The sequence below is a fragment of the Lipotes vexillifer genome, unplaced genomic scaffold (assembly GCF_000442215.2).
Source record: "Lipotes vexillifer unplaced genomic scaffold, Lipotes_vexillifer_v1.1 scaffold695, whole genome shotgun sequence".
Lineage (NCBI taxonomy): Eukaryota > Metazoa > Chordata > Mammalia > Artiodactyla > Lipotidae > Lipotes > Lipotes vexillifer.
This window is the reverse complement of record NW_006798057.1, coordinates 186,371-209,795: the sequence shown is the minus strand read 5'-3', so window position 1 is coordinate 209,795 and position 23,425 is coordinate 186,371. Positions and strand designations below refer to the sequence as shown.

At 48.2% G+C, this 23,425-nt stretch overlaps 1 protein-coding gene across 2 annotated transcripts in view; it reads left to right on the top strand.

The window, feature by feature from the left end:
• Positions 1-19,387, top strand: part of SYNM (synemin) — a 27,965-nt gene extending 8,578 nt beyond the window's left edge. Inside the window, exons 2-5 of one of the 2 annotated variants that reach the window (XM_007470088.1) lie at positions 3,146-3,270; positions 13,202-13,272; positions 15,240-17,654; positions 18,552-18,910. In XM_007470088.1, the coding sequence (XP_007470150.1) occupies positions 3,146-3,270; positions 13,202-13,272; positions 15,240-17,654; positions 18,552-18,910 (2,970 nt within the window). Of the gene's footprint in view, positions 1-3,145; positions 3,271-13,201; positions 13,273-15,239 lie in introns of both variants that reach the window. The other variant, XM_007470087.1, reaches the window with a different exon arrangement.
• The last annotated feature ends 4,038 nt before the right edge of the window (positions 19,388-23,425 follow it).

Here is a 23,425-nt window from a genome sequence, read left to right as displayed (position 1 = left end):
ATTCCTGCTTCCAGAAGTCAACGAATTTTCCTTTGACAGTTTAGGAGGAGTTGACTCACATGGGAATGTGGTTGGAACTGCACTTATTTTAACTTAAACACAGTTTGATTTTCCTCCTCTTGTTTTGCGGGGTGCAGAAATGTTCTGCACCCCCAGGAGGGAGAGAATCTTCGTGTTACCTCCTTGGCATGGCTGGGAGATCTTGTCCTGCTTAGGAGGCTTGTAGTTAGAGAATTGAATGTGTTTGATTTTTTTTTTCTAAGCATTTTAACAGCAATCAAACTTTTTTGTGAAGAAGACATTACTACACATTGTCAAATTTTAATATTTAGGTAGAATTTCCTGTAGTAGGAAGGAGTCATATGTTTACAGAACATTTTATACTGTAACCTTGTACCTGAGTTTATACTCCCTCTAAAATGGGGGAACATAGGCTTTTAACACTGAGATTTAACTATAGAATGTGTGGATGTTGTGACTAAATTCTGGCAACTGTTACTTAAATCAAGACTGGCCAGTGGTCTGCTTTGATGAGCCTCTTTTATCTATTTATAATGCCAGTTTTGGGGGGTGTTTACACTTACCCACCCTGGGATACTAGCTAGTGGTTTTCAAATTTACTCCTTTGCTTTAAAAGCTTAAGTGGCTTCAGTTTTTGTTTTTAGCATACTTTATATAGACAAAAATAACCTAACAACAATTATTAGCTTAGATATATAGAACTGCTATGAGAAGCAGAATTATTTACATGCTGATCATTCATGCATTTTTTTAGATGGTAAATCCAGTGTGGGATCTTAGTTACAGTCATTCCTTAGTTTCATAAACATTACCTATTTACTTTGGGCCGCCAGCATATTGCCAGGTGCCTTTGGTGGAGGGATTACATGAGAAATGAAAATAGATTCCTTCTCCCGTTGTCTTATAATTTTTAAATTCCACAAAGATAAATGTCTAAAAATGTATCCTGTTAATTGTATTCAGAAATAATGCTACGTTCCATTGCAAACCAAAAGTTAAAGTATATGGACTTATTCAGAGTTTAAATATTTGTTCAGTTAATTATTCCCCAGCATAACTATAAAATGTTACATAAAACTGTAATGCAGAGTAGGGAAAAACTGTAAAATGGTACAAATGAAGCCATTGTGTTTATTAAATATATTGTCGATTGAAAATAGTACATTTTGGGGACTTCCCTGGTGGCACAGTGGTTAAGAATCCGCCTGCCAATGCAGGAGACATGGGTTCAATCCCTGGTCTGGTAAGATCCCACATTGCCACAGAGCAACTAGGCCCGTGTGCCACAACTACTGAGCCTGTGCTCTAGAGCCTGTGAGCCATAAATGATGAGCCCTTGTGCCACAACTACTGAAGCCTGCATGCCTAGAGCCCGTGTTCTGCAACAAGAGAAGCCACTGCAATGAGAAGCATGCCCACCACGACGAAAGAGTAGTCCCCGCTCACTGCAACTAGAGAAAGCCCGTGTGCAGCAACAAAGACCCAACGTAGTCAAAAATAAATAAATAAATAAAAATAAATACATTTATTTAAAAAAAAAGAAAACAGTACATTTTGAGGAGGGTAATATTATCTTGATCATTTCATTTTAAATCTAGTTCACTGGTTGTGTGCTGTGTGACTTGCATGTGAAGGGCATTTTTCTAGAGGCAGGGGCTGGGGGGATGCATGAGGCAGCAACAGGCTGTGCCTTGCAGTGTCTCCCAGCCAGGGCGGGGGACATGGACAGATGCAGGAGGGAGTGGAATTGCTATGGGGGCGATGTGAACACGTGCCCAGGGAGCACTTATTAAACTACATGAGAACAGTCATAAAAGTTTATATCCAGGTCTGGCTTTTGACGTTTATGCCCAGAATATATTCTTGTCACATTAACATAACTTTTCTTCCCAGATGATTTTAAAGTGGCTTTTCTAGGTGAAACAAAGAACTCTGTATCATGAGTATGGGGGAAATTCTGTTTCAGATCTGAGTAACTTCTGTTTTAAATATAGTAAAACCCCTGCTTTCTAGTCTTGCCTTATTTATTTATTTATTTTAAACAGATTTATTATTTATTTATTTTTTAAATTTATTTTTGGCTGCGTTGGGTCTTAGTTGCGGCATGTAGGATCTTCGTTGAGGCATGCGGGATCTTTCGTTGGGGCGTGCAGGCTTATCTCTAGTTGTAGCGTGCGTATTTTCTCTCTATAGTTGTGGTACGCGGGTTCCAGAGTGCGTGGCCTCTGGTTTGTGGCATGAAAGCTCTCTAGTTGAGACTTGCGAGCTCAGTAGTTGTGGTGCATGGGCTTAGTTGCCCCGTGGCATGTGGGATCTTAGTTCCCTGACCAGGGATAGAACACGTATCCCCTGCATTGTAAGGTGGATTCTTTACCACTGGACCACCAGAGAAGTCCCTAGTCTTGGCTTATTTTAAATAGCATCTTACTTCACTAGTGTCATGTATTGACTTCCCTAAGCTGACTGATGTCTGAGCTGTAGAGATGCTTTACAAGCATTCATTATTATTAGGGAGAATGAACAGAGAAGCCTGTGTCCTAGCCACATCTTCTTTATGCGCTAATTAAAAAAAAAAGGAAAACCTTCCAGGAGGGAGAAATATAGTATTTAAAAATCATCCTTGGGACTTCCCTGGTGGTGCAGTGGTTAAGAATATGCCTGCCAATGCAGGGGACATGGGTTCGAACCCTGGTCTGGGAAGATCCCTCATGCCACGGAGCAACTAGGCCCGTGCGCCACAACTATTGAGGCTGAGCTCTAGAGCCCACAAACCACAACTACTGAGCCCACGTGCCACAACTACTGAACCCCACGCACCAAGAGCCCTTGCTCCGTGACAAGAGAAGCCACCACAATGAGAAGCCCATGCACGGCAATTAAGAGTAGCCCCTGCTCACCGCAACTAGAGAAAGCCTGCGTGCAGCAACGAAGACCCAACACAGCCAAAAATAAAAAATAAATAAATTTATAAAAAATAAATAAATAAAAATCATCCTTGCAATGACTGCGTTTTTAGTAAACTTGGAGGTTTTTCATCTCTTTTTGTGTCCTGAGCTCTTGGTACCTTAAGTTCAACCCAGCAAAGCTCCAGTCCTCTGATCCCAAAACCTTCTGTTCTCCTTAGAGAGAGATCGCCTGCCTGGAGGATGAGAAGGCAGCCCTTACCTTGGCCATGGCTGACCGGCTGCGGGACTATCAGGAGCTCGTGCAGGTGAAGACTAGCCTCAGTCTGGAGGTGGCAACCTATAGGTAAGGATGCTGCGCTGAGTCCACCAAGCTGGAGCTGGCAGTGTGAAAGTCCCTGCACCCTCCGTGGAGTGGCTGTGGCTTTGTGTTACTGAGCCCTTACTGCCTGCCAGATGCAGTGCTAAGTCCTTCGCAACTGCTCACTGCCCATAGTCACCCTCTGGTGGTGGACACCACACATCCCTTTTGCAGGTGAGGGAAGGGGCCTGGAAGCAGGGGTCCAGGCTGCTGAGGGCCTGTGCCTTACCCACCGAGCATGGCAGCCCTTGGCGGAGCCCCTGGCTGAATTGAGGGATGGTCCTAGGGCCAAGCTGGTGGGGGCCTTGCTGGGTCCCTGCTCTGGGAGCTATGCAGCCTGAGTCCTGCAGAAGGAATGCTGGTCAGGGCATGGGGGAGGGGAGAGGAGGCACTTGCCAGCCTGTCTTTCCCAAGGTCCATCTCCACAGTCTTCTTGGAAATCTCATGGGGTGAACAATTGCAAAATTAAATTGGTAGGGTATTGAAACAAATGCTGAGTGAGATAAGCTGAGCTTTACTAATAAGGAAAACTTCAAAACAATCGGGCTTTATCTGGGGGAAGGAAGCATTAGAATTTTTTTCACTTGCAAGTGACAGAAGCCCTCTCAGACTGGCTCAAGTCAAAAAAGGCATTTATTACTCATATAACTGAAAACGTCCTTAGTTTTGGGCATGGTAGGTTCATCCGGTTCCCCGGATAGGGTTGTTGGCGGGCTGTCCCTGCCTGCTCTGGCCCCTCCTTCCTTGCTTTGCCCCCACAGTGGCAGGAGGGGCCCCAAGAAGCTCCAGGCTTTTGTCCTTGCAACCCCCCAATCCTGTGGTCAGAGGAGGGGCGTCTTTCCCACTATCCTAGTAGGACTCCTGGACCCACTCTGGCTCTGCTGGGTCATGTGCCCATCCTTGGCTGGGGGAACAAAGTGCTTGAAAGGGGTTAGCTTCCCATGAGTCACATGGACTGAGATTTGGGTGGGAGGTACCCCAAACCAGGCATCGTTCTAGAGCGGATGCTGGGTCAGCCTAGAAAACCCGCATCTGTGCCCCTGTTAGGTGACACCTGGTGTCAGGTGAGGTCTTTTCTCTACAGAGGCAGTTGGATCTTCCTGTTTCCTTTTTGTAAAAGTTCCCTGGGTTGGAGTCAGGAGACCTTGATTTTATGCCTCATCTCTCTGGGATTTTGAGCCCTTTCCTTCCTCGCTTTGTCCTGCCCCCAGTTCTCTGTCATGAAAAGTCAGAGGGCACAGGTGGGCATCTTGCCTGAGAGGCCGGGGCCTTACCTCTCTGGTAGGTGTTCACAACCCTACCAGCTTAGCTTTCCTCAAGGCTTAGCTTTTTCTAGCTTTTCTCTTGGTCGCGAGCCTTTTTCACTCATGTCAGCAGGGACGGAGTTTACTCCTGTCTGTGGCCGGGTGTTTCTTTAACCCATTTAGGGATTGACTTGGCCGTCTCCTAGGAGTTTAGGAAGCATCAGTCCTTTCTGGGAAGTGAGTGATTTCACTGTGTGCCTTCCTGAAGTCCAAGTTTGCGTGGGGAAAATGGGGAGCCCAGCCCAGGGGCCTGCATATGCCCGGTGCTGCCCAGCTCCAGACCCCAGCCTCTGTGGTTAGAACTGCTGCCGCCCCCCTGCCCTCCAGTGCTTAGGATTGAGTCTGGGAGATGCCCGCAGGTCTGAAAGACATAGAGGCGGTAGAATATGTCCTGTTTCTTTGTATCAGCCAAAAGCCTAGCATTTTTTTATCACTGATAAGTGTCCTGAAGATAAACCCTTGTCATGTCTGACGTGATTCTTTCAGTACTTTGTGCTGCTGCCCGAATTCTGAGGCCAGGTTTGAAAATTCCTCTTCACAAGTGCCCATTTGATCTTTACAGACCTCGACCTTCCATCTCTGGGAAGTTGACTTTCTTCCCACACCCTGCCTCTCTGAGGGCAGCAGGGACAGTCAGCTCCGTGGGGACCACGTTCCAGGGCCCCGTGCAGTGTGACTGCTCACCAGCCCTGTCCAGAGGGGCTGAGGTGGCCAGTGCTGCGGCAGGCATTGCTTCGCCCGCCATGGCTGAGGTTGTGTTTCCCCGAAGTTTCAGGCCACTCCTCTAGCACTGCTCAGACAGACATGTGAGGTGTGTGAGCAAGGAAGAGAAGGGAAGAGAAGGGCTGTGGCTCTGGAAAGCTGAAAGTGCATCACAGCATGGCTGGACTCTGTGGGCTGTGCTTAGGCCAGGTCTCAAGTATCGTGAGCCCTTCCAAACCCAGGTATTTAGCCCTTTCCAGTAACCTTAAAGAAGAAACGTTAAGGTAATAATAAAATGGTGCAACTCATAATTTATAGGGATAGACTTACAGTTTATACGTAAATATATAATTTTAACAAAATAATAAAATTAAAACGAAGCAAACCTCAGAGTCTAAGACTGGTGGATTTCACCAAACCTAAGTTGGCCAGTTGGTGGCCAGGGAGACTGTGGCGCCTGGCCTGGCAGGTGAATGTGAGAATGAGCCCTTTGCTCCCACATTGCAGGTGATGATGGGCAGAAGCTGTGGGGCTGGGCTGGGGCTGAGGATGCTGAGAGAAGGGGGAAGTGTGGGAGAAGACAGGCTGGCACAGTTGTGCTTGCTCTTGTCTGCCTGTCTCCAGTGGTGTCATGTGGGGCTGGAGATGCTTATCCGCCTGATATGTCATCTCGAGGTTTTTCCTGACATGTGAGTGCTTATTATATGAGGGGCTGAGTAATGAAAGGGGAGATTCTCAGAAACAGGACAGGGCGTGGTTCTCAGCTGCACCTGCACGTGGGCATCACTGGGAGAAGCTGATGAAGCATCGGCTCCTGGACCCAGTTTAGATATTCCCATTAGATTGGCACAGGGTGGGCCCAGCCATGGTAGTGCTAAAGCTCCGAGGATGATTGTCAGATGCGTCCAGGGAAGAGAAACACTGGTCCAGGGCCTTGCTCACAGGGGCCTGCAGACCCATAGTGTCGGCATCACTAGGCATCTCAAACTTGTGGGAAACCTTGGACGCACCCCAGACCTACTGATCAGAGTTGCCTTGTCACAAGATCCCAGGTGATTTGTGTGCACACTACTGTTTGCAGAGCAGCCCACAGGCATCCAGAAAGCTCTAAGCCTATCTCACAGCAGCCTAGAGGACAAGACAAAAGATAGGCAGGCTGAGTGGGGGAATGGCGCTGTTGGGGGCTGATGGAGTGTGCAGAGCAGGCTTCCTGGAAGAGGCAGTGCCAAGTCTTGCAGGAAGGGCAGCCAGGAAGAGACCATGTGGGAAGGGCTTTCCAGGCAGAGGGGGCAGCCCGAGTGAGGACCTGAGGACTGACCTAGTGTGGCATCTCTGGCAATACCAAGCATTCGGGTGTCCCTGGGCAGCTTGGTTTTGGGGGCTGTCATTGAGGGCCATGTATGTTGGGTGGATGAGAGCCACACCCGTGAAGCCATGTTTTGTGAGCTGGGTAGGGTCTGTGCTCTCAGGCTGCTCTGGAGATGCTCGGCATGCAGGGTGTGATGCCTGCTCAGAGGGGCTCAGAAGCGTGCGGCCGGGTGCTCAGGATCATGTGCTGTGGATAAGGCTGCGTGGACCGAGGTAGCCTCCTACACCATAGGAGACAAGACACATCCCCCAAGACACACAAGTGCAAGTTTTCTGGAATCAGAAGGGAGTTGTGAGAATCAGGGAAGGTTTCTAGAGGGAGATGAGATTGATCTGGGTCTTGAAGGTTGGCAGAGATTTGAACAGACATAGAAGAGGGGGAGGTGGGAAGTGGGGGGTGGCATGGGAGGAGGGAGGGAGAAGGATGGTTAGGTGAAAAGTCAAACAAGATGTTAAAATAACAGTATGCATGTTCCAATAAAATACCGTACATGGTTTACTGCCAATGAACAGAGTTTGATAAAGATGGTTAGGAGAAGGGATGGAGAGCTTCAGGCCGAGGTAATTAAGAGAGATTTGCAAGGGATGTGGGATTTGAGTTGGGCCTTGAAGGGGCAGGGAAAGTGGGGAATAGGAATTTTACTGGCAGAAAGGTGTCAGAAAGGAGCTCCAGGTGCACAAGTCAGGATAAGAAAATAAGTGGAGGAAGGAGAATGCAAGATGAGTCATCAGAGGCCTGGAAGGAGGCAGATTGCAGGGGCCTCCATTGCCAGGCCACTGAGATGGGGCGGTTCCAGGGCCAAAGCCGAGGAGAGGGGAGCCAGCTGCTGGCAGGTAGAGTGCAGGAGGGTCTGGGCCTGGGGTGGAACGGGTATGTGTGTCTGTGGGTGGGGGCGGAGGCCTTGGGAGGTGCATGTGGTGGTCGGAGATTCGGGACCTGACATAGGTAGGTACCCGAGGGAACCTCCACTCAGGGCTGGTGGGGGCAGTGATGGAGGGGCCAGGAGCAGGAGGTTTCTGGGTAGGAACGTGGGCAGATGTGCTGCTGGGCACACAGTCTTGTAAACTAGATCACCCTACACTGAGCCCTTTCCACAAAGCAGGTGGAGAGGGCTCAGTGGGCTTATTCAGACTTAGTGTATTATCTGAAGATGGTGAAACTGACAGTATTCAGAACCCACCATGTCCCAAACCCCTCCACTACTGACATAAAGATCAGGCCCAAAAGCTATCGATTGAGAACTTGCAGAAACACAGTTAAAAAATAGAGCACTCCCGCCCCCATCCCCCCCCCCCCAAAAAAAAAAAAGAGAACAGAACACAATCATCAGGAGTAAGCTGTTAGAAAATATACTGGAAAAAAAAAAGATAGTCAAAATTGAAACAAAAAAATGCAAAAATAACCCAGGAATAAACTGAGTCCAGAAACCACAAAACTGAGGGTAAGAACAGGCCCATCCTAGATTTCTTATCTGGGGGACAGATGATGAAATCTCCATCAAATTTTACAAAGAGGCTTTGTTTTTTATGTTTTGGGGGTGGAGAATATAACAATTCTAAGTTTTACCTGAAAAAATGGAAAGCAGAGCCAAAGGATTTCTCAGACAGAAAACACTAAAGGGAGTCTTGCCTGGCCAGATACGAAAATGTAGTGCAAAGGTTTCCTGCCTGGGGACTTCATGGCAAAGTCCTTTTAAAAGGTTAGTTTCTTTGTATGTCTGTGCTGGGGGAGGACGTGCAGAGCCCCCCTTTCCTCTTTCTGATGGCAGTGGGCAGAGGTGGCGGGTTTTAACTGAGAATATTCAGTCTCTAGGTTTAGACTGCTAATGAAGCAGTACAGATAATGCTTAACATTTGCTAATTTCATCATTTTAATGAAGTTTCTGGTTGCTCCATTGTTTTTAAGATCACCTGTACCTTTTTATGTGTCTGTTCAAAGGAAAACATTTCTTGGGAAGTTCTCAAGTTCTTGGAGAAATACATTTTTAAAAAATTAATTAATTAATTTATTTTTTGACTGCATTGGGTCTTTGTTGCTGCGCACAGGCTTTCTCTAGTTGCGGCAAGCGGGGGCTACTCTTCGTTGCAGTGCGCGGGCTTCTCATTTTAGTGGCTTCTCTTGTTTTGGAGCGCGGGCTCTAGGCGCGTGGGCTTCAGTAGTTGTGGCACGCGGGCTCAGTAGTTGTGGCTCGCAGGCTGTAGAGCGCAGGCTCAGTAGTTGTGGCGCACGGGCTTAGTTGCTCCGCGGCATGTGGGATCTTCCCAGACCAGGGCTCGAACCCATGTCCCCTGCATTGGCAGGTGGATTCTTAACCACTGCACCACCAGGGAAGTCCCCATTTTGTTTTTTTAAAGTTGAATCCTATTTTTGGGAAAACCTATAAAAATGTGTTAACACTGAGACTTACCTGGTTATTAGGTGAAAAATTTGAAGTTAATAAAATCTTGTAGTTTTTTTTTTTTTTTTTGATGTTTTTTTTTTTTTTTTTTTTTTTTTTTGCGGTCCACGGGCCTCTCACTGTCGTGGCCTCTCCCGCTGCCGGAGCACAGGCTCCGGACGCGCAGGCTCAGCGGCCATGGCTCACGGGCCCAGCCACTCCGCGGCATGTGGGATCCTCCCGGACCGGGACACGAACCCGCGTCCCCTGCATCGGCAGGCGGACTCTCAACCACTGCGCCACCAGGGAAGCCCAAAATCTTGTAGTTTTAAGGATAGAAAATTAGGATCAGCGGATACATTTGGTTGTTAGCCTTACCCACATCATTGTGTAAATGAATTAGCCCTCAGTTAACCATGACTTCAGGTAATCCAGAATCTCTTCTCTTCTTGAACTACTTTGGTTAATGGAAAATCACCTTTTTTCTGAGGTCAGTAGATGATGATGTAGGTGATGATGATGATGGCTGATATTTATTGAGCACATATTCTGTGACAGCCATTGTTGCAAGAACTTTCCAGTCACTTTATTAATTACCACCGCAAACCTGTGAGTGCTGCCTGTTTCAGAAATGGGGAAACTGAGCCACAGAGGGTTTGAGCGGCTTGCCCAAGGTCATAGGACTAGGAAGTGGCAGGATTTGAATCCAGGCAGTTTCTCTGTTAACCACTCCCTGTGCTTTCTCTTTCTGCTTTATTAGTAATCTTATTCTTTATGTCAGTCTTTTTTTTTTCTGTCTCTGGAATTGACAAATGGGATTTCCTTATGTGATTTCATCCCGAGCACAGAGGGAATGACCAGAGGCTGCCTGGCACCGCTGCCTCCTTGTTGTCTTTCCTATGCCTGTGCTTGGGACAGACCCTTTCCAAACCAGATGGTGATGCCGGTCCTGTGGATGGACTTCTGCCCCTCTCTCCTCCCTTCCCACTCCAGTCCCCAGTCTAGAGTGACAGGCGGTCGGTCCCCTGTCCTCTCTGGAGCTGAGGCCCAGGGAAGCTCCTTCTCCCAGCCCCTCCTCCTTTTCCTCCAGGAGCCTGCGTTTTGCCAGGAAGCACCATGTGAAACATCTCTCCACCCAGGACCAGGCAGGCTCCCCCACTGGCGTTGCTTCCGGAAACATCCTCCGACTCTGCCTCCTCCCTGACGCTTGTCCCTGTTTCTGGTGGGCGTGCAGGGCGGCTGCCTTGTGCCCACTGCGTGGAGCAACAGCAGATGTGCCCTGAGCTGCCATCAGGATGATCTATCCCAGACGGGAGCCCTGCTGCTGGCTGGCCCGTGGGTGGTCTGTTAGGGCCTGGCACCCAGCCAGGGGCCGCATTAGAGCTCCCTTCCAACCTGTGGGCTTGTCTCGGCGGCCTTAATGAGGCCAGGGACCTGGTTTTCCAGCACATGTCTGCTTGTTTTCCTGCTTTTCGAGAGGCTGCCAACCCGTGGGCCTGTGTGAGATGTTCACTTATAGCCCGTGATTCAGGCGGTTGGCATTTCTCACTGGCACGGTGGGTCCCAGGCAGTTCTTTTCCACCGCTCCCCAAATCCCCAGAGAATGCTTGACCTGCTCCTTCAAGTTGTACGAGTCTGTTCCTTAAAAACCTTCCTTTGAGAGCTTTTGAGGGAATTGACCCTTTTTGGCCTTGCCCCAGGCGCTTTGTTTATGCCTCTGCCACCTAGTCTTGTGAGCTGTGCTGCTGGAGACGGGTTGTCGTGTGTCATTGTGGGGGTGGGGGTGGGGGGTTCGTAAAGGCATGGATTCAGGGACCAGTGTCCCAGCATTCCTGTGAGGCCCTTTGCTGGGCGCCCAGGTCGAGAAGGTGGCTCCTGCCTGTTGGACCAGCCGTTGGGAGGAGGAGTCGCTGTGGACCTGAGTGCTTCCCTAGTGGGAGCTGCTGCTCTTCCCTGTAGGGACATTTTGATTGAAATCACCAAGAGATGTTGGATCTGCTTTCATTAATATGGTCTGGAGGGTCTGTCTGCGGGATTTGTTCTAAAATGTATGTGAAATGGCACCATCTCTGGCTCCGCAGGGAGGCCCAGGCAGCTTGCAGGGGCGGCTGAGTACCCAGGCCTGGGCTCCCTTTCTCTCGCTGATGAGTGCAGGCCTGCACTCCAGTCTGCTCACCTGTAGGGCCAGAATGCCCATTGTCGGCCCAGTGTGGGGTTGCCAGGAGGACTTGGTGAGATAGAGGGGAGGGTTAGAGCCTGCTTGGTGCTCAGTCTTAGGGCTGGTGAAGGCCTTGGGCCCAGGAGCATTAGTGCTGTGTGACCCCTCGGGGTCTGGTGCCCCCTCCTAGGAACGATAGTACCTGACTCAGGGTCCTGAACTCAGTAAAAGTTTGGTGATGGTTTGGATTTTCCCTGAAAGAGAAGCAAAACCATTCCCCTTTGAGGGGAGAGGGAAGAAATTTTTCCCCCAAGGGGATCTTCTTTATCCTGACCGCCCCCGCCCCCACCTCCCCAGTCATCAGTTCTCTGCTGACCTGGATGCCCTGCAAGCACTTTCCGTCCTGACTTGGGCAGCTAGCGTGGGAGCCCTGTGGTACCTGAGGCTTCCTCCCGAGCAGGCAGAGGGAAGATCTGAAATAGGACTTGGCTTCTCAGTAGCCCGCTGTGGACCCTTAGCTGTAGGATGCTACCTTTCCTGCTACTGTCATCCTGGGGCACAGACCCTCACAGGCTGACTTTTACCTTGAACGTGTTCCTTTTATTCTATAAAGACCTCGGGATTTTCTCGGCAGTGGAAGCTATTTGTGTTCCTGGAACCGAACATGCTTGGTCATGAGGGTGTGGGATTAACGGGCTGGTGTCCTGTTTCCTGGCTCTCGCCTGGCGTGGAGGGCAGGGCTCTGGATGTGGCCCCTCGGCTTCTTGCATCCACACGTGCACACTGCAGTCGCAGCTTCCAGGAGAACCCTCCTGTGCACACCTGGACTGGAATCCCTCTCATCCTTGTCTTTGCTTTTTCCTTAGGGGGGCCTCCTTGCTCTCTTCCACCTGCCCACAGCGTTCTCGCATTTGTGGGAATCACTGCGTTTGAATCAGTGGAAATAGAACTTGGCCCTGGTCTGCCTGATCCGAGAGTCCCCACCCGGCTCCGGCGTCCCTTCCCTCTTTGGCTGCCTGGCTCTCAGTGGTCAGATCAGCATTTCCAAGTGGGCCCCGCTTCTGCTTGCCCTTTGCCGTATGCAGTATATCTCTTGGAACTGACGTTAGTGACCTCACACATTGCCCTAGCAACTGAACAACTGTTGTGCCCGCAGCAGCCCATGTCCTAGGGTCTCCAAGCGATGGACATCCCGCACTGACCCACTGCGGTGTGCTGGGGCTATGGGGCCTGACCTCTGCTCTCTCCTCAGGGCTCTGAGTCATAGACATGAATAACAACTTAATGAAGACTCTAGAGTTTTACACTTTGGGAGCTAGACATGGCCAAAGAAACCACCTAGTCCAGTGCATTTTGCCATTTTATCAGAGGAGATAACTAGATGCCGCCTGGAATGAGACCCCTGGGGGCCATGGTGGTGGAGGGGGGTGGTCTGCAGCTCTTCCTTCTCCTCTTACGCCTGCCCTTTCCCTCTCTCCTCTTTTTTCATCTCTAAGATGTCCCCATGGAACCCAGTATGAAAACTGCAGATGCAGTCTGGCTGCCTTATTTACAAACAAATGTCAGTCCTTATTCTGCCCTTAGTCAGCCCCTGACCTGTGACTCCAGAGAGACCCCAGTGGGGTAGTAGTAATTGTTTTGGGTCCCTGTAGCCCAGGGTGACCTGCCAGGCCTGGGCCCTTCCTTCCCAGGGAAGCCAGACCCCCGACCTCCCTTCCTGGGCCCACATCCCTCTGTCTCCTCCTCCTCCATGCCCTGGGTTTGGAAGGGTTTTCTAGAAGGCCTTGGCTCTCCAGTCCTTCTGAAGCCCTGGCCCCGTCATTTTGTTCATTTAGCTGAGAGACGCTCTCTCCAGCCAGGTCTGCTGGGGTGGGCTTGCATCGCAGTAGTGCAGCACCTGCAGACACATGACACTGTGACAGTGTATCATTGACCAGATCGACAGCTAACAGAGGCACTTCTTGTCTTTTATTTCCTAATGAGTTTTTTAAAAATAATTTTTACAGAGCCTTACTGGAAGGAGAAAGTAATCCGGAGATACAGATCTTGACTGAGCGCATTGAAAATGTGCCACAAGGTAAATATAAGGAAAGCTTATAATTTAACGTTAAGATGCTGTCTATCTGAGCAGGTTCATTCCATGGATAAAGAGTAAAGCATCGTTTATCTGGAAGAGTTGGGGTTAGATAAGAGTTTTCAGATACCTGTCATTTGTCCCTCTCAAGTATCAAATAGATTTTATTTAATGGGCCATAGTTTCAATAATAATGCAAATGAAATTGTGTGGGGAAGGGCTTCATTAACTCATGTGTTCATCTAGCCAGTGTTTGAGGGTGCTTCCTACCCAGCGTGGTGAGGGAGGAGAGGGCTGATGGAAAGCTGGGAAGTGTGAAGGGTGAGAGGTGGACATGGATTTGTTCATCACACCCTGTGGAGGGAGCACCCTTTACAGACCAAAGACTTACAGCCTTTACCCAAACCTAGGGAGGTATTACTTTGTACAGCAGGCAATCAACACTGGAACTCGTGACCCCACTGGCGGGAGAGGTGGGAAGGATTACACTGTTTCCACCAGCCTAGGTTTGCGTGGGCAGCTCAGGGTGGTGTGAGCGGCAGTGTCACCTAGTGCCCTGAAGTCAGCCTCTGTTTGGGCCAAAAGCTGCAGCACAAAGCCTGTATTTCCTGTAGCTGCAGAACTGACATTAGAGAGTTAATGTTCATCAGAAAGACCCGGAGAACCTGTAGGATAACTTTTTTTTTTTTTTTTAAAGTTTTCTCAGTCCTGTAAAACCTTAAAAAGCTTTCTGGCTAAGCGAGGGCAGATTACATTATGTGTAGTATGTTCTGTATACACCTTACTCTGTGTAGTTTCAGGCTCCGTGAGTGTTGCCATGTTCAAAATCATGGTACATTGGGATTACATGTATGTACTGGTTACTGCTGTCAGGAGAATGTGATTATAACAGTCAATCTGGATAGGTGGTAGTTATTTAAAAAATAACACTCCCCATCTTTATTTTCAAAAACAACATCCCTATTAGACACTTCACAGATTGACAGGTCACTGCGTTCAGAATAATTTTGGTTCCAGTCATCTGTGACTGTAAGGGATGTGGTCTTAGTGTCTAGCAAGTTTGCTTTTGAATTTGAGAGTAAGGTTGGTTGGCTGCTGTGGGGGAGACCCAGGGGGCGAGAAGCCTCTGCCCAGCTCAGCAGATGGGTGTGGGTGGGCACAAAGGGGTGCCTGCAGGGTGGATGATGCTCCTGGCCCGGCCACATTCCTGCCACCAGCTGCCACCCCTAAGAGCAGGTACCCTGGGTAGCATGTCTCTGGATGGTCCAGAGCAAAGCAGGAAGCCCCATGGACCGCCTCCCAACCCCAGGACCATGACATTAAGACAGGTTGTAGTATTGGTGGTTGGTTGGCTTCCTGCTTTGGCACCTTTTCAAATGAGATGTTTGTATTAAAAAAAAAAAAGAAGTATAAAAATAGAAGAAATCAGGAATTAAAAAAAAAGTCAAATTCTTCAATATTTGTTGGCCCAACATGGAAATCAGTGAAAAATAAGAGCATAGTAAAAGGTGGAGGGGTTATGCCATTCAGTGTTTAGTATTTATGTACTCTGTAGTAATTATGAAACTCTTCTCTGCTAATCAGTAAAATAAAGTTATCTCAACAAAGTGGAAATGAAGGATTCCAAATTGTGAAATTTCTGCCACATAAATAGCGCCCCTAACGTCTCTGGCACGTGTGCCATGCTTTACGATCACACATTTGATATATTTAAGATGCATGAATATTTTAAGATCAGTAATTGGAGAAAAGTGTTGAGTGGAAGCATTCGTAGGGCTATATTTTATTGTCATAGGTTTCTTTAAACTACCAGAAAAAAATAATTTGGGGGTTGAAAATATCTCATTTATAATGACCCTCCTGTGGTAATAGTGTATATTATGATGGGATGGGATTTGATCTATGGTGATGCTCTTCAGATGAAAAAAGGTAATGATGACTCATTTTAATGCACTGTTCAATTTCTACAGAATTCAGAAACAAGCCCTATCAATATACCACCTCAGTATTACAGAGGGAAAACGAAAGAAATCTGTTTCCAAGGCAGAAAGCACATTCGGCGAGCTTCAATCACAGCCTGGTGCCACGTTCTCAGACGGCTGTTAGAAGCGCTGCCAGAAGAGACTTCCTGGGCTCCAGATACTCTTCCTTTATCACTGCCCAGCAGGAAAACTCTTATGAAAAAACTGCCAGCAGTCAAACCAACTTCAGAAATTTCTCTCCAACCCCTGGTCTTTTAAGAAATACTGAAGCTCAAGTCAAAACATTCCCTGATAGACCAAGAACTGAAGGTATAAAGGGCGCCCCCACTAGTTTAGCCAAAGAGTCCGCCGTTGCCCAAGAGTCCTACCAAGAACGCCAGGACAGTGTGGTGGCAGGTGCTCCCGAGAGCACTTGGTCAAATGAGAGGACCGTCATTTTGGGAAAGAAAATGGAAGCTAAAGCCACAAGGGAGCAGGAGAGAAACAGACCGAGAACCATCCAAACAAAGCGAGAAGAGAAAATGTTTGATTCTAAAGAGAAGGCTTCAGAGGAGAGAAACTTAAGGTGGGAAGAACTTACAAAGTTAGATAAAGAAGCAAGAAAGAGAGAAAGCCAGCAAATGAAGGAAAAGGCAAGAGAGGAGTCACTGAAGGAGAAGCGTGTGAGGGAGAGCGAGATACCGATCAGTCTAGAAGTATCCCAGGACAGCACAGCAGAGGCGGCCCCCCAGGGTCTCCAGACACCCCTAAAGAAGGACGCTGGTGATGGAGCACGTAGAGGGGTGGAAACGAGAGAGGCAGGGCTCAGGCTGGGCACCAGCGACACTGCAGGCTCTCTGAAAGGTAATTCCATGACCGAAACCATAGCTGAGAACATCGTTTCCAGTATCCTGAAACAGTTTACCCACTCTCCCGAGACAGAAGCATCTGCTGATTCTTTTCCAGACACAAAAGTCACTTACGTGGACAGGAAAGAGCTTCCCGGTGACAGGAAAACGAAGACTGAGATAGTCGTGGAGTCAAAACTGACTGAAGAGGTGGACATTTCAGATGAAGCTGGCCTGGACTACCTGTTAAGCAAGGAGGCTAAGGAGGTGAAGCTGAAAGGAAAATCAGCTGAGCATTTGATCGGAGATATAATCAGTCTTGGTCTGAAGGGGAGAGAGGGGAGAGCAAAGGTCGTCAACGTGGAGATCATCGAAGAGCCCGTGAGCTATGTCAGTGGCGAGAAGGCGGATGAGTTTTCTACACCATTCGAAGTGGAGGAGGTCGATGACGTGTCTTCGGGCTCCAAGGGGCTTGTTGAGGAGGAAGTTTACAAAGAAACAGATATCACGTGCCCAGGGAATGAAGGTCAAAAGACCAGGCAGCCCCAAGAGAACATAACTCACTTTGAAGAAGTGACGGAGGCAGGTGACTTGGAGGGAGAGCAGAGTTATTTGGTGTCGACTCCGGACGAATACCCTGGTGGCCATGAGAGAGATGAAGGCCCTGTGTACGGGCAGATCCACATCGAAGAGGAATCCACCATCAGGTATTCCTGGCAAGATGAAATTGTGCCAGGGTCTCGGAGAAGAATGGAGAGAGATGATGCTTTGGGAGAGAAGGTTGTGAAGCCACTGGATGTTCCAGAAGCATCTCTGGAGGGGGACATGGGTTCTACTCACTGGAAAGGACAAGCGAGAAGTGGTGAATTTCATGCTGAACCCATAGTCATTGAAAAGGAAATTAAAATACCACATGAATTCCACGCATCCATTAAGGGAGGCTTCAAGGAGCCCAGGCACCAGCTGGTGGAAGTGATTGAGCAGCTGGAGGAGAGCCTTCCAGAGCGCATGAAGGAAGAGCTGTCCACCTTCACCAGAGAGGGTCAGGGCGGGCCCGGGGGTGGTTCCGTTGATGTAAAGAAAGTCCAGACCGCGGGTGGCGGGGCTGTGACCTTAGTGGCCGAAGTCAGCCTCTTGCAGACGGTGGATGCCGATCAGTTAGACCTGGAGGAGCTGAGCAGGGATGAAGCGGGTGAGATCGAGAAGGCCGTGGAGTCGGTGGTACGAGACGGCCTGGCTAGGCGGCACAGGCTGGCCCCTGGCAGCCCAGATGGGGAGGCCAGAACGGACGCCCCGGCTGCTAGCCGCGGCTTCAAGCGCTGGGCCACCCAGGAGCTGTACAGGCCCTCTGGTGAGGAGGCCGACGCCGGCCGGGCCTCTCCCCGCACAGAGCTGGTCACTTCCCAGGGCCCCGTGTCGGCCTCCGTGGAAGTCACCAGCCCAAGGGGCTTTGCCCAGTCACATGTGCTGGAGGATGTTAGTCAGTCTGTGAGGCACGTTCAAATAGAGCCCCCTGGAACTTGGAGGACTGAGCAAGTCTCACCTGAAGGACCCGCCGCCCAGGTGGTGGAGATAAGTGGGGAAGGTGACCTGAGTTGGGCAGCAAGCTCGGCGGGAGCCAGCTTGTCTGCAAGGCATCTTACGTTGGGTCCTGATCAAAGTCAATTGTCCAAAGAAGTCTTCTTCCCAGGGCCTGACCCTCCCTGTCCGGGGGCCGGGGACTCAGAAGAGCCTGGCCCGGCAGAGGTTTCCACAGATCCTGACAGATCGGGGAGGCACAGCCCATTTGGCTCCCAACAATTTCATTCTAAGAGGGAAATTATTTTTCAGGCTCCCGCTTCTGAGGCAGGGAAGGTTGGTGATTATTTTTCAGAAGAAGAGTCAGCGGGTACCCAGACTTCTGTGAAGCACCTTCAGTTAGGCCTCAGGGAGGGGTTCAGTGAGCAGATCCAGCTCACAGCCCCCCTTTCAGACAGAATGGAGTTGAGTGTCAGAGAAGCTTCTGTGCACACGGAAGTGTGGTCAGGGAATGGCACATCCATCAGGCACATCAAGACCGTGCCTCAGAGGCATCAGGGCACCGAGCAGATAGTTCCCCCACCCTCGGAATTTAGCGATTCAGAAAGCAAAGCCTATGGAGAGGGCTCGGCAGACGTGACCCAGGCCACCCGTAGTTATGCTGTGGGTAGGAGAATCCTGATGACTGAGAAGAGCACCTTCCAGAGGGCTGTTTCTGAATCGTCTCAGGAGGCTAGTTCAGGAGACACGTCAGGGGCAGAAGCGACATCAGGTGTGAGCAGTTCCTTTAGGCATATCCAGCTGGGTCCTGCAGAAACCAACACCTCTGCACAAGTTGTCTTCCACGGACCCATTTCCAAAACATTTGCACTTGCTGGTTCGGTGGACTCCCCTGAGATAGGCGAGGTCGCAGACAGTGGCAGAACACTAAGGCACGTTGCCCTGGGGCACAAAGAAACTTCGTTTACCTTTCAGATGGACGTGAGTAACGTAGAGACGACCCCCCGCTGGACCCGAGAGGCCACAGTCCTCTTCCCCGCAGGGACAGAAGCAGAAGCTCATAGTGTGTCTGACCGTGATGCTTGGAGAGATGCCAGCAGTAGGAATGACCTGGCAGCTGGCGTGAGCTTTCAGGGCTCTGCTGGGGACAAACACCAGGCCCCCGGGGAAAAGGGCAAGGAGCAGGCCGAGTTTGATAAGATGGTGCAGCTGCAGAGGATGGTAGACCAAAGGTCAGTGATTTCGGATGAAAAGAAGGTTGCCCTCCTCTATCTAGACAATCAGGAGGAGGAGAATGAGGGACACTGGTTTTGATAAACATATTTTGTTTTAAATGCCATCTTATTGGGTAACATACGACACACAAAGGCCTTTACTTCCTTTAGGGGAGGGAGGCACACTCTTTATTAAAACCTTCCCCCTTTTTTACTTACTTTAAAGAGTGCTCCAGGCAATGTCAATTTACTTGATAATTGTAAAGATATCAAACTAATTCATGCCTTAAAAGGCTTTGGAATTTTATTAAGTTGGAACTTTGAGAAAAATATTTTTTATCTTTTTAGTCTTAAAAGTCCCTTGTTCTGGAGTTTTCTTTCTACTCTACCATTCTTGCACCAGGTCACAGAAATGCCTCACATCTGTTTGAAACTATAGCTAGGTAAGATGCCTAAATGGTAATGAGATTAAAGTAATATATTTAAGAGTAAATTTTATTTGCATGTGCTAACATGAAATAGTAAACTAACATTTTAAGGGAAAAATGAATACATTTTTCTCTTTCCAAAGTCTTTTCAAAAAGAAATTGTAGGAAATAAGCAGATTAAAAAAAAAGCTAAATGGTTTCATCTTAGGAAAAAGTTATTTGTCATAGAGTTAAATTCATTTAAAGACTTGAATGAATTGCTTTCTATGTGCAGAAATTTAAATAATATAGTATTTTATTTATGGAGAGGACAGCTCCAGCCTCCTGCAGTATATCAGATCAACACACTAGCTATGTTTGCATAAGTTCCTGGAACGCTGCACTGGGTCCAGGCAGGGACAGGGGCTGGGGGGATGATTATTGGGAATGGCTTACAGTACCAATTTTTTGCAGTACTAGGTTGTTTAGTGCACAGTCTAAATATTCTTTTTTGTTATAACCTAAGTTCTGGAGTAGCCAGCTCTTACCAGGGTATACTTGAGCTTTTCTGCACTTTAGCCTTTAAACATTTAATTTTACTGGTGGGAGGTAGACCCTGAAGACAGTATAAAGAACGTTGATGTGCAGACTGTAGCTGGACTTGTGGGATGGTCATGCACAGTAAAGTTGAAAGCCCAGGTGGGCTGTGCCTCCCAAAGAAGCCCTTTCCAACCCACTGATGATGGGGTGGAGGCCTTTCTGAGCGCAAAGAGTTAGAGATGGAAAAACGGCAACCAACCTCATGGAGGTTTTTGCACTTTCGACAGAAATCATGACAGTGGCGGTGTTTTGTCCAGGGAAACAAATAATACATTAAATAGAATAAGATGTTTTGGGGAGGGAACTGGGTGCCTCTCCCACCGCCCAGCCCTGAAGCACCCACGAAGGGCCCTGGAGGAAGGCAGAGGCCCTACTCTTCTGGGCCACAGAGTGTGGCCCTGTAGATATACGCCACTGAGTTTAAGATACTAGAATGGGTGTGTTCTGCTGGATTTATTTTATTTTACATAAAGGTATTGTTTTTAAAGCTTCCTTCTTTAAAGGTGTAGCCTCACATAAAGATAGTATCTCTAGGAGCACAGTATTGTAATCCAAACTAGTTTCTTTCACTTAATGTTGTCGAAACTGTACCGCCCCTAACTTTGTCATCCTCAGGTAGGACATGATGATGGGGGCCGGTTATGGAATTTGAGGGTCTTCCCTCTAGGTTTCACTGATGGCCCTCAGACCTCCACAACACATATCTCCTCAGCTGCCAGGAATGGCTACAACAAGTAGTTTAGGGAGAGTGCGTTTTCCTAATCAAGAAGTGGAGGATCAATGCAGCACAGCTTTCAGGGTGATCTATTTTTAAAACACCGTGAAGCAGGGTATAGAAAGAAAGTTGATTTGAATTGCAAGTGTAAACCTTTGTTACCTGCCAAATGCACTAGTGATTGTCAGAAACTGGTATGGTGGTGACGGCTTTGCCAATGAAGACTTCTTGTTTCTAATAAAAAGATGAGTTGATTTTATGTTAGTTGTAATTGGTAATGATTTGTATAAGTTATTTATTGGTGAGAATTCGGTCAAGGTGACAGCCTACTGTTTGATGGCAAGACTGATGATGGCGGGAGTCTGTTATGTGTGTCTAAGTAGGCTTAGTTTAATGTCACTCTCCTAGTTTGTGACCTTGGAAATGAGGGCTAATGTGAATAGGTTTATTAAAGTCATGACCGACCTCCATTGGAAAATAAATGTCTTAGATCTTAATTTTTATCTCCATGTTGGAATGCATATCTTTAAGAAGTATCCTGACAAGAGTATTTACCAATATGGAGTCATGAGCTGTTGTTGCTTACTAAGTCTCTGGAACACCCAGGAGCAGGGTGTGCCCTTGACCATGTGACAGGTCATGCCACAGCTCCATGTCCTTTAAAACCAGTCACTCTGGAGACAATAGTAGTCAACTGTGTGGTGGGACAGGGTAAGGACACAACCAGTCTTTTCACATTTATTTTTGTGTAGACAAAACGGTATTAATGGAATGTTTTTCACCTTCCCACTGGCTGTTTTGATATTGTTTGTTTAAAATGTATATTTAGAATGGAATCATCTGAAAAGCTGATCTTGCTAACCACCTGTGAAGGGATATGTCATAAGAATGTATAAAAATAAAAATCTAAGAAAAAAATCCCACATTGTTCCTAAAGAGAATGAATGTTTTCCAGTAGGTTTTTTTGTGGTTTTTATTTAAATTTTAATTAAAGCATATATGTGTTTATGTGCATGTTTTTCTATGGTGGCACAGAATCACTGGGGAGAATATATGTGAAAAGTCCCAGTTCTTTAATTCCTCACCTGAATCAGAACTCGATATTGTTAGCACAGAACTAGAAAGCATGGCAGACAGAGCATAAACCACTGGCTTGTATTCAAATAGACTGGACAGTTTGTGGTAAGAATGTCATCATGACAGCCTGGAAGGCTAGTGACAGTAGCGTGACCAACCATCCCGTTTGGCCTTGAATGGAGGGGTCTCCTGGGACATGGGACTTTCAGTGCTAAAATGAGAACAGTCCTGAGCACACCATGATGGTTCATTACTAACCTTAAGTGCAAACTGGAATGGCTAATCATGCGCATCTCTTAGGAGCTTGAAAAAAGTGCGCTAGTTTGAGACAGAGGAGTAGATACCCTTACCTGTTTGTAGTGTTGTACAAAAACAAACCAAAACATGAATAGCTAGACTCTTCCTTTCATTTTGAAGTTAAAACATTTAATAGATGGGAGACATTTGATGGAACATTCCTAAATTCATTCTTTCTCAGGGTGGTGGCTAAATGTTTTAAAAAGTGTTTTAGTTTCTGTGATTCCAAAATACTGTCCTACAAGAAATAGAGGAAGAAGTAACATCATAATTTACATTTTGTTTTTTCAAAAACCTAGCATGGGCTCTTAGTCTGCTCAGGCTTCTATAACAGAATACCACAGGCTGGAGGCTTATACAATGGACACTTATTTCTCACAGGTCTGGTGGCTCAAAATCCAAGACCAAGGTGCTGGTGGATTAATTCTTGGTGGGGGTCCTCTCCTGGTTTGCAGACGGCTGCCTTCATGCTGTGCCCTCACATGGTAGAAAGATCATTTCTCTTGTGTCTCTTCTTATAAGTGCACTAATCCCATTTGTGAGGCTTCACCTTCATGTACTAATTACTTCCCAGAGGCTCCAGCTTAAATACTTTCACATTGGGCTTTAGGGCTTCAGTATAGGAATTTCTGAGGTGCACAAACATTTTTGAGGCAGACTTCGTGTGATACCATATTTAAAATGCTTTTCCACCATCCACATCAAAACCCATGTCTTCAACTAGGTAGAACACTTGGTGAGTAGTGACATCTCACGCCTTCTTTGAATGGTGCCTTCATCCCACAGGCCTATCTGGGATGGGTGAGTACGAGCAGGGGTGGCCTGTCGAGGACAAGGGACCCAGCCTTCCTCCACCCTGCCACGAAACTTTGGTTTATTTCCCCCATCAGATCTCAAGGTGGCCAGCACAAATGGACCCAGAGTGGTTTTGGCTTTCCTACTGGGTGTTGGAGCGGGAGGGGGCCGTGCTGCATCCTGCTGCCATATTAGCAGCAGGCTGCAGCCCTGCTGGGCCCCAGCCCATGGGATTAGGGTGGGGACGAGAAGGAACAGCACTGCCTACCCCCCATTCCTGCCCTCTGTGCGCTCATTCACCTCGTTCTGGTAAGGGACCTCACCACCAGCAGCATGGAGAGAGGTGCTCAAAACATGTCCCTCTATCTTTCCATTCTTGAATGACGATGGCCTCCCCTCCAAGAGACTAAAGACCACTGTGGACATGAGCACTCATCCCACCTCACCCTCTTACCCCCTACATGGGAACACAACTGGGAGAGTAGGGGGCCAGGGGCTGTGCCAACTCCAAAAAAAAAGCTCTCCAGAGTGGCGGCCACGTTTCTCCTGCCTGGAGTGGAGGCCACAGCTGGCAGCAGCAGGGAGTCGGCATCCCTCCTTGCAGCTCCTCTGTGCCCGCCTCACTCCTGCTCAGCTCTCTTCACTCCCTTACACCTGCCTCCCCTGACCTCTAGGAAAAGTCAGGGCCATTTATCACCTACCCCGTGGTACCGGGCTCTTTCCC